General features: G+C 36.1%; 1 protein-coding gene across 3 annotated transcripts in view; it reads right to left on the reverse strand.

Annotated features, from left to right (window-relative positions):
• Positions 1 to 15,632, reverse strand: part of CSMD3 (CUB and Sushi multiple domains 3) — a 654,503-nt gene that overhangs the window by 274,577 nt on the left and 364,294 nt on the right. For all 3 annotated transcript variants that reach the window (XM_074145167.1, XM_074145166.1, XM_074145165.1), the window contains 2 exons: positions 2,194 to 2,376; positions 758 to 1,084 (listed from right to left, as the gene is read on the reverse strand). In XM_074145167.1, the coding sequence (XP_074001268.1) occupies positions 758 to 1,084; positions 2,194 to 2,376 (510 nt within the window). The remainder of the gene's footprint in view (positions 1 to 757; positions 1,085 to 2,193; positions 2,377 to 15,632) is intronic.

Here is a 15,632-nt window from a genome sequence, read left to right on the forward strand (position 1 = left end):
ATAAGCATGTGAGCAATTTGATCATCAAAAGGGTAAAGACAGACAGGTGTTGTTGCACACAGAAGGCATCCAAGTAGAAAAAAATTGCTAAACAAAAGACTAGATAAGCACAAGGGACTGTAAATAGGCCAGACGTCCTCCTGGCAGAACTGAAAAGAAGAAGGTAAATAGTACCAAAAGAACAGGAGTCCTCCTTTTCTGGGAGTGGGAAAAATACCTTAAAATCATCAGTCATAAGGAAGGTAAAACAGAGAAAAAGATGACAAGCCTATTGTGGCTTGACTTCTCTTATCAGATGCCCCTGTTAGCCCTTGTGATTAGGAGCTAGCATGGACTGCAGTCATCAGCTCCAGGATATTATATACATTCACTGCTAAACTAGCATTTGAGTGTTCAAGAGTAACAGTTTTGTATGTGTAATGATGCTTAATGATTAACATTATTTAGGATTTAACCAGCAGCACAAAGTGTGCTGATAACAAATTTAATAAACTTCTGTTTCACAATTTGAAACTGGCCTGATTTGTCAGTCTTCTAGGCACTCCCATCACAACGATCTCTAATGCTGTAAATATACACGTATTTTCAGCCCTAACACTGTATTTGAAAGACAATCTAAACATCTAAATTAGGTATCTGTAACTATATAGGTGTTGTTTGAAGGTGTATCACCATAAAATCATTTTGACATACTTATCTCCTAAACTGTATGTTGAAAATAAAACACACACATACATAAAACAATACTATTACTCACTGTTATAAGTGATGTTAAATCCACGTCCTGACATTGAATGGTCAGCTTGAAATTCCAGACGCAAAATATGACCATTACTGGTAAGATGGGATGGAACTTCAGCACCAGTAAATGTTCCTATTATGGGGGAATCCGGAGAGTCACCATCTTTAACTGCAAGGAAGTCAAACTGAGATTCCAAGTCAAAGTCATTAAAAGAGAGGTGGATTCGGCTCCCAGGGTCTGAAATTATCGTCCAGATACAGTTTAAATTATTCCCATATCCCTCCGGATAATCAGGTGAAAGAACTGTTCCCATTGGTGCAGTGAAATTGGAAAGGCAAGGAACTGCCAAAAAAAGAAAAAAAGAAATTAGATAATAGAATAAAACATTTCAGTAAGCATTTATTTTATTAGTAAGTTTTTGTAACAGATCCTTAAACTTGCTGATTACCTCAACTGAATAAATTCAGTATTTGTTATGATCTGTGAAACCAGAATCCCTTCCCCTCAATAAAACCACCTCCCAAGCAGAGCCCCCAGATAACAGAGAATATCCTCATTGCATTGGAAACCCACAGCAGTCCTTACAATTTACCCATGTTCCACAATCTTTAATCACTTGGCACTTCTTATTTTTTCCTTTAGGGAACTCTTTAGATGAGAAGACCTCTCACTGAGCACATTAAAGAGGCAGAAAGTCAATAGTGCCCTTATCATTTGTTGTTCACACAGGAGAAGTACAAGAAATTAACTAGCCTCAAAGAGACAACAGATGTGTTTTGTTGTTATCAGGATAATATTTTATATTCAGCCATTTCAGTTAAGCCATATTAAATTGAGTTGCAGGGATGAAAGCAACTGATTGCACTCCGAATATATTTGATCTGTACTATTTTAGTGGAAATGTTATGAAAGGTGTTGCCACAAGTACGTATCACAATATTGGTTTTTGTTTTGCTGTATAATGTAACTTGAAGAGAGCTATAAATGTCTATGATCGTTTACAGTTTTAAGTGCTAAAAGATACTAATATATAATACATGGGCAAAAAATGTAAATAATTTAAACCCTTGATTACAATTCAGCAACTTCTAATCAAAGGAAATATATTGACTTATAAGAATAGCTATAAAAAAAAAAAAAAGTATCATACATATAAAGTCTACAGAATCCTACAAAAAAGCCAATAATAAAACATTATATAAAATCACATAAAGACAACTGCTTTAATAGTTACTAGTAAAAGAAAAAAAATATTTTAGCAGTTCTAGAACCTGTCTTAAGCATAATCATTAGGTAAACTCACCACTGAACAAAAGCAAATGCATCCTGTCAGCAGAATTAATTGCATTGTGCTAACTCTGTAATCAGTCACACAAATTGCTACATATAAGGAAAAACTTATCATAATGTTATGCATTAAAAATAATAAGAAAAAAAGATTTGGTACATACAAATACAGATTGGTATGTTTGCAGACCACTGGTTGTTTTCTTGGCAAATGATAGATTTCTCTCCAATTAACTCAAATCCAAACTGACACTCAAACTTTAAAACATCACGGTTGGAAAAACCATCCCCTTCTCTCATACCATACAACGGTGTTCCAGGATCTCCACAGCTTTCCTTTTCAATTTCTGTTGAAATAAATACTGAATTTATTTCTAGAAAAATAAAACAAACTTCCCATGCACATATGCTCAAATCTAGAAAATAACTATACATTATTATAAGCAAATGAAAATCATCTACATAACAACAGTTGCTGAAACACCACTCTTACTCTATACTTCATCTTCTCACGGAGGAAATTCTGAGTAAGGTTCTTAGAAAAATCAGAGCTCTTTGTCTTAATAGACTACTTGAAATTAAAAGGATATGAGGAACATTATTCCTACTTCATTTTATTTTGTTAAATTTTAGGCAATAACGTTATGTAAAAATTCACTTGTAGTACTTGAGTGCTTAAAACTAGCTATAGAGACCAGCATCCCACTGTGTAAACACTGTCCATTTTCCAATACAGTTTAAATTTATGAGTTAATGACAACGCAAAAAAAAAAAAGGGAGTAGTGATACAAAAAGAATTACCCAAAGTCAAAAGGAGGCTATACATAAGTATATACACATATATACATGTTTATATACACACACATTATGTACACACATGCAAAAATAGCTTCTCTATACTCAAATAGCATTTTAACTCAGTAGACTTAACCGCAAGATATCTGAATGTTTCTCTCTTTTTTTCTACGATTGTTACAGCTATGACATTCTCTCAGATTACCTAAACTAAACTTTCACTGGTAGTCACAAGCATGGTGGGATCTTCTAAAAAGCATTTCACACCCATATGCATTTCACAAGCTCATAGGGCAACTGAAGATGGAATCATAGAATTGTTTGAGTTGGAAGGGACCTTGAAGATCATCTACGTCCACCACCCCTGCCATGGGCAGGGACACCTCCCACTAGAGCAGGTTGCTCAAAGTCCCATCCAGCCTGGCCTTGAACACTTCCAGGGAGGGGCATCCACAACTTCTCTTGGCAACCTGTACCAGCGTCTCACCACCCTCACAGTAAAGAATTTCTTCCTAATATTGAATCTAAATCTACCTTCTTTCAGTTTAAAACTGTTAGCCCTTTTCCTATTACCACACTCCCTCATAAAGAGTCCCCCCTCATCTTTTCTGTAGACTTTAGGTACTGGAAGGTTGCTATAAAGTCTCCATGGAGCCTTCTGTTCTCCAGGCTGAACAACCCCAACTTTCTCAGCCTGTCTTCATAGGAGAGGTGCTCCAGCACTCTGATCATCTTTGTGGCCCTACACTGGATCCATTCCAACAGGTCTTTCTTATGCTCGGGGCCCCAGAGCTGAACACAGTACTCCAGGTGGGGTGTTAGAAGAGCTGAGTAGAGGGGCAGAATTATGTCTGTTGACCTGCTGGCCATGCTTCTTTTGATGCAACCCAGGATGCAATTGTCTTTCTGGGCTGTAAGCACACATTGCCGGCTCATATTCAGTTTTTCATCCACTAGTACCCCCAAGTCCTTCTTCGCAGTGGTGCTATCAAGCCACTCTTTGCCCAGCCTGTATCCATGTTTGAGATTGCCCCAAGACAGGTGCAGGACCTTGCATGGGGTTCACATGGGCCCACTTCTCTATCCCATCAAGGTCCCCCTGGATGGCAACCTTTCCTTCTAGATTATCAGCCACACCACTCAGCTTGGTGTCTTCTGCAAATTTGCTGAGGATGCACTCAGTCCCACTGTCCGTATCCTCGACAAAGACGACACTGGTCCCAATACGGAACTCTGAGGAACACCACTTGTCACTGGTCTCCACCTGAGCATTGAGCTACTGACTGCAACTCTTTAAGTATGACCATCCAGCCAATTCTTTATCCACTGAATAGTTTCATCTGTCAAATCCACGTCTCCCCAGTTTAGAGACAAGGATGTTGTGTGGGACAGTGTCAAATGCCTTGCTCATGTCCAGGTAGATGGTGTCATTTGCTCTTCCCTTATCCACCAATGCTGTAACCCCATTATAGAAGGCCACCAAATTTGTCAGGTGTGATTTGCCTTTAGTGAAGCCATGATGGCTGTCACTGATCACCTCCTTATTTTCCATGTGCCTTAGCATAGTTTCCAAGAGGATCTGCTCCACGACCTTGCTGGGCACAGAGGTGTCTTTCCGTGTCTTCCTTTATTCTCTTTTTAACAATGGAGGTTCTGTTTTCCCTTTTCCAGTCAGTGGGAACTCCACCATACTGCCACAACTACTCAAATATGATGAATAGTGGCTTAGCAACTTCATCTGCCAGTTCCCTCAGGACCCTTGGATGTATGTCATCAGGTCCCATGGACTTGTGCATATGCAGGTTCCTTAGATGGTCTTGAACCTGCCTGATCTCTTACAGTGGACAGCACTTCATTCTCCCAGTGGACATTCTGTGGATTGGAGATTCTTTGGATTCTGTGAGTTGGGCTGTGTGTCTAGAGCACCTGCTGGTGATGACTGAGGCAAAAACATTGTTGAGTACCTCATCCTTCTCCATGTCAATTGTAGCCAGATCTGTTTCGCTCATCAGGGAGGGTACAGTTTCTTTCATCTTATTTTGTTGTCCTGTGCACCTGAAGAAATACTTGTTATTTTTCATGTTCCTAGCCAAGTTCAGCTCCAGCTGTGTCTTGGCTTTCCTGATCTATTCCCTAGCGTCCCCCAGAAGGGATCTCTGGAGGTCTCTAGTACAGGCTCCTGCTCAAAGCAGGTTCAACTATAAGGTCAAACCAGGTTGCTCAGGGCTTTATCCGGTTGACTCTTGAAAACATCCTAGGATGGAGACTGGTCTGGACAACCTGTTCCATGGCTTGGCTGTCTGTGTGGGAAAAAGTTTTTTTCTTATATCTATTCTGAACTTCTCTTGTTCTAACTTATGCCCATTGTTTCCTAATCCTCCATGCCCTTGTCTTCTCAATAAACTCCTCAGAGTTACTGGCTGGCTGATATTAGACCCTACTTCTACAGGCTGAAATAGCCCAGCTCCCTCAGGCTCTTCTTACAGGGCAAGTGCTGAAACCCCTGACCACCTCGGTGGCCCGTCACTGAACTCACTTGACTTAATCAGTTTCTCAAAACTGGATGCAATATTGTAGATGGAGTCTAAGGAGAGCCAAGTAAAGGAGAATAATCACTTCCATCAATCTGTGCTCCTGTTAATCCAGCCCAGGATGCTTTTGACCTTCTCTGTTGCCAAGGCATGCTGCTGGTTTACACTCAGCTTGCTGTCCTCCAGGGCACCAATGCCTTTTCTGGAGAGCCACTTCCCAGCCTCTACTGTGTGCAGGAGTTATAAATTCCCAGGTATAGAACATAGCACTTGCCCTTTTTGTGCTTCACAGAGCTCCTGTAGGCCCATTCCTCTGGCCTGTAGAGGTCCCTCTGGATAGTAGCACTGTTCTTGAGCATATTTGACTGTTTCTCCCAATTTAATGTCATCTGTAAACCTGATAAGAGTGCACTTCATAGCCTTTTCACAGTCAATGACAAAATGGAATCTCCCAGAGTAGACTCCTGTGGTACTCCTCTTGCCCTTGTCCTCTGGTACAGTATGGTCCATTAACCACTACCCCCTGTCCTATCATCCAATGTGTTTTTTATGGGAGTGGTTTTGTTTGGGTTTTTTGGGTTGGCTTGTTTTCTTCATATTTTTTGTTTTCTTTTTTTTTTTCACCCATCCGGTTATCTCCTACAATATTCTTGCATCCAAGTCAGGACATTATATTCATATGTCCAACTCTGGATGAATGGACAGAGAGAAGAACCTTGATAAGGTTGAGGTAGGCAACATCCACTGCTCTCCCCTTATCCAGAGATGTAGTGATTTATTATAAAAGAGCAATCAGTTCAGACAGGTGTGATTTACCCGTGATAGACTCTTGCTAGCTGTTCCAAATCAACTTCTTCTTGTGCCAGGAAATGGCTTTCAAGAGGACTTGACCCGTGATTTCCTGAGGAACTGAAATAAAGGCCAGCCTGGAGTTGCACAGGTCAAGGTTTTGTCTTTGTTGAAGATCATGCAACACTTTTCCAGTCTTTGGGGGTCTCTCCTAAGCTTGACAAACTGTCAAAGATGATGGAAAGTGGCCTTGCAAGGAGATTCATCAGCTCTCTTAGCACCTGTGAATGCAGTCTGTCATGTCTAAGAAACTTTTAAAGAAAATGTTGTGCTATAGATATGAAACTTAGGAATGCATTAATCATCTACAAATACAGGAAATATCGTACATAGGTAATGGAAATTCAGTACAAAATATTTTTTTCCCTGTCTATCCCAACTATCACAAACTTCTTTCATGAGAGATCCTAACTATGAAAAGGACAGAAATTAATTTATTATGTCTAATAATAATAGCAACAAATACCCCTAAACGATAGTTTGAAAATTTCTCTTTAAAGGTCTTGCTGCCACTTTTTTTTGACTATGTGGAAAAAAAGAAACAAACAGCAAGTGTTTCATATTCACTCAAATATTTTTTCTAGGGTCATATTTTCAGCTGGATACACCTCATTTCTCAAAGCTTTCAGCTATTAATGCTCTGACTGCAATTGAAATGTGACAAATAAAGCAAATTAAGCAAATAAAGCAAATATTTGCAAATAAAGAACATTCCATTTCAACAAGAAAATGAAAAAGCGTTGAAAATTACTTAAAAAAAGGCTTCACAGAGATTTGAAAGGTTTTATAATTCTGTTTGATTAAAGCAAAATCAAAACCACCAAAACAAAACCATCTAAAAAAAAGCACAACAAACATCAAGATTTCTTACAGCTTTACTTGTATTATTTGTATTTATTTGTTCAAACAGTTCTAGAAGAAGCATAATATAATTAATAATTTTTTAAAAAAGATTAAAAAAAGGTTCAAACTCTCCTCAGAACACAGACCTCCAATAAAAGTTAAAGCTGTCCAGAAGAAACAACCTAAGATATCCTCAAGAAGACATAAACTCACTCCTCCCATCTTTGACTTTGATGAGACTGGTAATATCAAACCCACAGAACTACTCAGTCTTTAACTACTGAGGAAATAAAAAGTTTTCCTAGGCTGTCCTGGTAGACTAATAATATTCTAAGCACTTGCTTCACATTTCACTTGGGAAAACAGATGTATTCTATAAAGCAGTTGTCCAACAAGTGATTACATCAAGTAACTTAATGTAATCCTCATAGAATATATGCTAGACAGTAAATGTATTCATGCCTACTTATTCTTTTTTGGGGGCTATGATTCTGATGTACCTAGTGGGACAATGGCTTTCTCTAATTATTATTTTATCCGAAATAGAGTTTCCATGCTTTTTGTCAAATTAAAAAAGATATATAGCTGAGCAAAGCTGATACAATGAGCTTGCTCATCTTGTCTTCTAACAAACATCCCTCTTAGGAAGACTTAAAGGAACTGATTCTGAATTCAAAATATTCTTAGGCAGCGTATAATTATTGACAGGAGTTAGTTGGAAAAAAAAAAAACTTACTATTTTCCTTTTTGCTATGTGATTGCTGTATTTGAGAGATTACATCCATAAGCTTGTATTTCATTTGCTTTCATAAATGGAATTAAGTTGAACAAGATGTTATTTGAATGACAGTTTTAAATTAAATAAACCATCCCTAAACCCCATTCATGTTCATTTACATTTATATCAAATCTTTCCTTTATTACTTTAATCTTGCCTACATGTTTTGCTTACAACACTTTTATACTCTGTAAATTTCATGTTAGCATCAGGTCTTTTCTGAGTTTGAAAAAGAATATTTTTGTCATTACTTAGTTCTCCTTAGAAGCAGAAATGATAGTTTTGGGGTTTGTTTTGGTTTTTTTTGGACTGATGCGCAAACAGCTTTTAGATTTGTTTAAAGAATGTCAACGAACTTCCTTTAAAACAGGCAAGAAAAAAAAAATAACTCAACTACTGCTTACTGGGCTTTTTTCAGATAATCACATTTTAAATAATACAGTTTTAGGAAAGATCACCATTTCATCTTTGTTTAAAATCGCTAACGGGGCAAATGATATTCACATTTTTTACTGCTAGCTCTAGCATTCTTGTTTCAGCTTCCCTGCATTGCATATTTGTTTCAACAATGCCTAAGAAGTTAGGTTCAGAGCCTGACAAAGTCTCATTTCTTGATAAACTTGCACTAGGCCCTCATTGTAAATAATTAATTTATGATAAATATAAATGATTTTATGGTTTTTTAAGATTAGTAAAAGAAACAGTAAGTTTTCAAACAGGTCAAAGAGTGATGCCATAATTAAAACTTTTTAAAAAGTAGTAAAAAAATTGAAAACTTCAGTATGAGTCACGAAATAGTGAAGAGAAATAAAAGTTATTATGGGCTACCCTCCTGGAACATAGCTAGAATTCCTACCAAAGCAGCTGCACGAAAGAGTACCCTACTTTGTTTTAGTCTGACTTAAAATGTCACTAATTATAATACATTCTTTCATATAATGCACAAGTATAACAAAGTTGCAATTCACAGCAGAAGTTGTTATAGAGTACATTTTAGCGGAAACAGTATTTCTACAGAATATTGCATAGCACAAGCATTTGGAAGAAGTTTGTTATACACTATCACTACCTTTGAAAAGTCAAAAGTAATCTTATTGCTTAAGCAAGTTTTATTTTTTAATTTTATTTTATATTTTGGTTACTTTGTGTTTTTACATTTTATGTTCTCTTTTATGATTTACTCTCCTTGAAATTTGCAGTTAATGTTGGCTACATAAGAGATCGTTAGGATGGATTTTTCTTTTTCTGTGGTCATTAACACTGACTTATAAATCTGATCCAAAAAATAAGTATTGCTATTTGTGCCCAAGAAAAAAAAGCACTTATGCTAATATTTCTGTTAGATAGTCCTTTCTTTGTAGTCCTATATAAAAAAAGAGAAGCACTTCTAAGCATAAATACAGTTTGTTAAATGTGTTAACAATGAATTAGGCATGACCTTTTGAAGTTTAAGGCTTTTGAGAAGGAAAAAAGAAAACAATAAATCCATTTTTGCTTTCAGAAATTGTTTCACATAGAAGGGCATTAACAGTAAAAGGAGACATGATTTCTGGTGATGTTAGAAATCGCACTTTTTTTAAAGACTAACTCCTTTTGAGACTATTAGGATACTCATTATTTTGGAAACTTGGTCATACAAAATTAATGTTTGTGGTTGCAGTACACTGAACAGAGCTTGTAATTGCCAACATACTTCCTAGCAATAAATATCTAAATATATAACAAGAAATATCTAGAAAACGTACCAAATTATGGGAAAAAATAAAAGAAAAACAGAAAGAAAATTAAGGTAAGTATCTCATTTTTGTTTAAATTATCCTTTTGTTATTTTCATGTATCTCACTGAATATTTCTGTAGATTTCCAATCAGTGATGCACTGAAGGGAGAGCCCAAAGCTACAGTAGCTATCAGTATAGGGATACCAAGATAGGAATGTTCTTTTTCACTTGTCCTCTGTCTTTGTGAAGGACAGGCACGTTCTGGAGGTGACTAAGTGGGCCTTGGGGAAAATGAATGGTCACTTGCTACATAAATGCATTTTGACACAGTGGCACTGGAGTTAGGGCTTGAAGAGGTAACTTGTCTATCATTTCACTCCTATAACTCAAGGCAAAATAAAAGATAAGAATGTGATTCTTATAAGGGAAAACAATTTCAAAAAGAAGGAGATCACTCTCGTACAGTGGAAAAGTACAATACTGAAGACTTACCATCACTTCACCAGAGATTCAAAATCTATTGTACTTAACAGAAATACCCGGCAAAGATCAATCACTCTTAACTTTAACAGTATTTTAGAGTAATGCCCATTTTTTGTTTCACTGACCATATCAATAGAAATACAACAGACAACTAGAATTTTTTTTGTCATTAGTAAAATTGCATTTGAATTCATTACCTGCTATTTTTTGCAACAAAGCATACTGGATTAACTAAATACTAGTATGTGAAAAGAAAGAGAGTTTTAGTATGTAATTCAAAAAGAACAAAGCTGGCTGTTTGATATTTGAATATGCTATGTCAAAAGTGACAAACATTCACCAACATATATTGACATACTGGCATTTTGCAAGATAATGGGGAAAAATCTGTATAATCCCACTATAAGACACGAAGGTAAGCACAATTTATATGTATGTTACTGTAAACATTACATATCTAATTTGGTTGTGAAATTGCCTTGATAGTGTCCCCACTGCAGGTCTTGCTTATTCAAAGGGCTAGGAAAAGATACGGTTATACATTTGTACAACTTTTGCTCACAAAGTACAAGGAACCAGCAATAGTATAATCATTTATCTTGAACATTATAACCTAAATCATAAGGAGAAAAAGCACTCAAAAAGCAGCAAGCAGGAAAATAAAAATGAATAACTTATTAATCAAGAACATATATTTCCTAGTGTTGATTGGGGTGATAAATAATACAATCAATTGACTATGCCATATGTCTTCACAATATGTATATTCAAGAAAAAGAATCTTAAAGATACATAGCAGACAAAGCTATGAACCAATTTCAGCACGATCTTAAGACTACGCTTAGCAGTTTATGGGGGAAAAGATTGGAGGTTTAGTCACATTTACATGTAATAGACTCAGATACAGCTATGATCAGTAAAGAAAACAGAAAGCAACTTGAATGACCTAACAGATGGTACCTTCTCCTAAATATTACTATGTTTATATGTATCTTCAAATGAAGGAAATAGTTTTGTCTATGAAGTGTTACTGTTAAAGCATGAGTATTTTTATAAACAAAGGATGGAAGCTCATTTCCAAAAGAATAAAGAGCCTAGTGTCATGTGATTTTCAGTTATATTTTAAAGATTATCAATACCCTCGCTTCGTTCTATCAGATTTTTATCTACATACTTCATAGAATCATAGAATGTTTTGAGTTGGAAAGGACCTTAAAGATCACCTATTTCCAACCCCCCTGCCATGGGCAGGGACACCTCCACTAAAGCAGGTTGCTCAAAGCCCCATCCAGCCTGGTCTTGAACACTTCCAGGGATGGGGCATCCACAACTTCCCTGGGCAACCTGTTCCAGTGCTTCACCACCCTCACGGTAAAGAATTTCTTCCTAATATCTAATCTAAATCTACCTTCTTTCAGTTTAAAACCATTACCCCTTGTCTGAACACTACACTCCCTGCTAAAGAGTCCCTCTCCGGCTCTCCTGTAGGCTCCCTTCAGATATTGGAAGGCTGCTATGAGGTCTCCACGGAGCCTTCTCTTCTTCAGCCTGAACAACCCCAGCTCTCTCAGCCTGTCTTCATGTCTTTGGAATTCCTGATGTATAAAAAAACCTTCCACCTTAACCACTATATTTATCCAGAAAAGTTAGTGTGATTTATTTAGCCTCAATTCCGACCACAACAGGTTTTGTGTTTGGCTTGGTTGGTTTGCTTGTTTCCCTAAAATATAGGAAAAAGATACTTGCCCCTAAGTGTGGTGTAGCTATTTTTCTAGCAAATAGCAGATGTAAGAGTAGGGAATGAATCTTGCATTGAGGTCAAATACAAACAGGCTGGGACGATGTCTGTATCAAAGCTATGAGAAGGCACAGTCCACAGGGCCTCCAGCTGTGCAGGCAAGGAGAGGAGGAGGATGATTTATACATACAGTCAGGTCTTGTCCCTGTATGAATTCACAAGATGTTTAGTATATAATGTGTTATGGAGAACACCCATCCAAGGGTATAGAGTCAGACAATTAAATTATATAGGGGGGGAAGACCTATAAGAGAATAGATGTAGGAGGTGGTAACCTTTGCACTCTTGCTGAATTGTGCCAGTTGTCAGGGTACTTCTCATTTCCTGATCACACGAAGTGACAAGCCAGAATGTGAGCACTTCACAAAATAAAAAAGCATAATTGAGGGAGGGTAATGGCTTTAATGCCACTTAGTGAAAGATGAGATGAGGTTCCTCTGAGAATACAGGGGTAAAACAATGTTAGCCACCATTGAAAGTAACATTTTATGTATATCACAACTGCTCAATGTTTCTAGTATAAGGAAAAAACTAGTTACAGCCATTCTCCATTTTCAGAGGGACAGCAGTTATATCTCCATGGCTTTTATTCTATAATTTATCTATTTTTTTCCTATAAGCATAAAATATTTCATAATCATGTTCTATTATATATTGTAGGTACTTAAAGACTTTATGGATATACATACTTCCTTCTTTTCTTATTCAGCATCATATTCTATCTTTCAAAGTTGAGTTATTTGCTAGTCAGCCAGCAATAAGCTGGCCCAGCTAATGAACGAGCCCTGTGGGGCTTTGTATAATAACTGTACCTCCAATAAAATAGGTTACTCTATTAATTTAGGTTTAGAAAATGAACTGTTCTGTAGAACTCTATCACACAAACAGCTTAATATCACCATGGGACTTCTCATTCATATAAACATTCTCAAAAGCTGGGGTTCATGTGTATTTTGGAAAAAAAAAAAAAAAAAGAAGACAGTTGTACATACAAACTGAAATAACAACACTGGTTCAAGAAATAAATGAAAATGCTCAAATACACTCAACGATAAGTTATATCCTTCTTCTCTTTATGGAATTGTCTTTAGATTTTAATTCAGGATGATATTTTTTTGCACAAATCTTTAAAACATTAAAATTTACAGACACCAGTATTTGGGATAATTTAAAAATTCTGGTAGCACAAAACCATTTGCTAAGTTTTAAAATGTCTTTTCTATAACATTCTACCAGGTATTACCTTGCTGGCATCTCCCATTATTCACTTTAGTTAAAAGCTCTTTAGAATGTTCAAAAGTCCTCCAAGTTAAACAGCTGGGGCACTAAGTCCAATTTCAGCAAAAACCATAAACAGAAATATTTAGAACCAACAGAAAAATTGCTTATCCGGTTACCAATGTTGAGTCATATTTTACAGGAGCATGTAAGAATGCTTTTATCTTTGAGTACATGCTTCGGGACTGAAGTAAATGTTAAGTACGACCCATAATAAAAACACTGTCTGATTTGATGCCTGGACTAATAAGAAAATATAGTTTAATACGCAAAAAACCCCCAAGATGACTCAGACCTCCTCTATTTGTTACCTTACACAACATAATCAGTTAAACATATTTTAGCTAATCAGCGCTTACTATTTTCAAGCTCTTTATATAAAATGCAACCTTCTTTACTGACTCAAAAACAAAGCATGAAGAAATCATTAGTAGCTGCAGAAGAATATACATCTAGTAGAATATTTGGTTTCATTAAAACAACTTAGTTTTAAAGCATTGTGTAATTTATTTAAACATACAATTTTACATTATCTGTATCTCTTATTTGGATTATTGTCTTGGTTTATGAATTTTACAAACCATGATGCTTTCCAAATTTAAACAAAATTAATAAGAATGTGGATTCAATCCAACAAATGATCAAGATAGATACCTCTGTGATAAATTCTGTGTTTATGTCCAAAGCTACCTCTGTTTGAGGATGAACCGATTCCTTCGCCCTAGGGAATCATAGATTCCTACAGAATACTGCCACCTCCTTTTTTTGGTTTGTTTGTTATTGTTGCATTAGCCATTTTGTCCCATTCCCCATGTATTTGATGAGACAGTAGCAAACTTCATTGACAACACACTACTAGCAGAAACAAAGGTATAATAAAAATTAAAATTGTGGCCAATTGTTACCTGGGACAAGCTGGTGATCAAATTACAGTAGTATAACATGAATGAAAAAGTCTATCTGCGTCATTCCTGGGTTCTAGTTGACTTCTAAAAAAAAAAATCTAGTAATAAATAAATATAAGGAAGGTATTGGATTGGGGGAGGGGGAAAGGAAAGAGAAAATTATAATTGTATGTCAACTTCATATCCAAAACCCAAAATATAGGCAACTCTTAAAAGAGACCTCTCCAACTTTGTGCAGGGAGAAATTAAAAAAAAAAAAAAAAAAAAAAGTACTTCAGAGAGAGCAAGAGACAATACTCAAAGGCGAATAAAATGACTGTTAATGACCTTAAAGGCCAGAGACTATAAAAAGTTTATTAAAGGCTCAGATCTGACTAGCTAGAATACTTAGAATACACAATTGCCGTACAGATAAGCAGACCATAAAATCCATCAAGAAATTCTTAAAAAGTACATGGTAGTTGGAACATCTAAGCCCAGACATTTCAATGTCAAAGATTCTAAAGAAGATCATAAAGAACACTGTAGACTTAATACGTCAATCCTCTGAAGTCAATGACAAAGCCATAATTGACATGTTAAGTTTTGAATTTCACTTCTTGATTTTATGTTACATGCAATTAATAGCATAATGGACATTACAGAAAGTAGGCATTCAAGTAAAAAATACAAGAAAGAAATATGTAGCCATTATAATATGTACAGTTATAAGTACTAAAATGAACGCTAGCAATGGTATAAAGCATACAGAAAAAGCTGTATTATATTTCTTTCTCATACTACACTAGAGACATAAAAGATTCCCTGGATTATCTAAAAGGTAATTTCCATACCTCACCTTTTAATTCAGTACTTTATTGTCTGTCAACCTCAAATTTATTCTTCACTTTGACTTCAGATTAAATTAACATTAAATCGGAACTTTCTGGGTTTGATGCTGATGGTATTTTGATTCACTTCGAGTAATCGCACTGAATAAATAAAACACTAACTACTCTTTTTCAGTGACCAACATTTTGGCTTTTGGGTGGCTGGTTTGGTTTGGGTTTTTTTTTTTTGGTTTTTTTCTTCCCTAAATACTTAAATAAAACAACAAACACGTCAACAATCTAAATATAAGTACATAATTTTTAATTCAGTGATTATTCTGCCCTGGGAGCATTACAGTGACTGAAGGAGAGCAGAGTAACTAGAAGCCAGGACCATGTACCAATGCTAGAGTATTGATGGGTATCAAAGAAGTTAGAGATAAGGGTAGACCCATTTTTCTTCTTTCAAATTCCTCCTATTTCCAAGCACTTGCTAAATTTATGTGGAAATATTGCTAAATCCCAGTTAATCCCAGTTAAATCCTGTTAATTCCAGATTTGCTGGCAAAAAAACAGCTGGTATTTTATCATTTGATAAAATTTCACTTAAAGTTGTGAGAATCAGCAGCAATGTTTGTTTTCCATCTATGTTGCCCTCAAGAGATTTCTGCTTCCTGCATAACTTTATTCCCTAAAGCCCTACCAGAATGGCCCTCATCCTTCAGCCTTATTGCAGTAATACTTGTTTTGTTTCACTATAATTTTGATGTGAAGAGAAGATGCATGTCAGGGGAGGCATGTTTTATATTCCCACT

The sequence above is a fragment of the Numenius arquata genome, chromosome 3, assembly GCF_964106895.1.
Source record: "Numenius arquata chromosome 3, bNumArq3.hap1.1, whole genome shotgun sequence".
Classification (NCBI taxonomy): Eukaryota; Metazoa; Chordata; class Aves; order Charadriiformes; family Scolopacidae; genus Numenius; species Numenius arquata.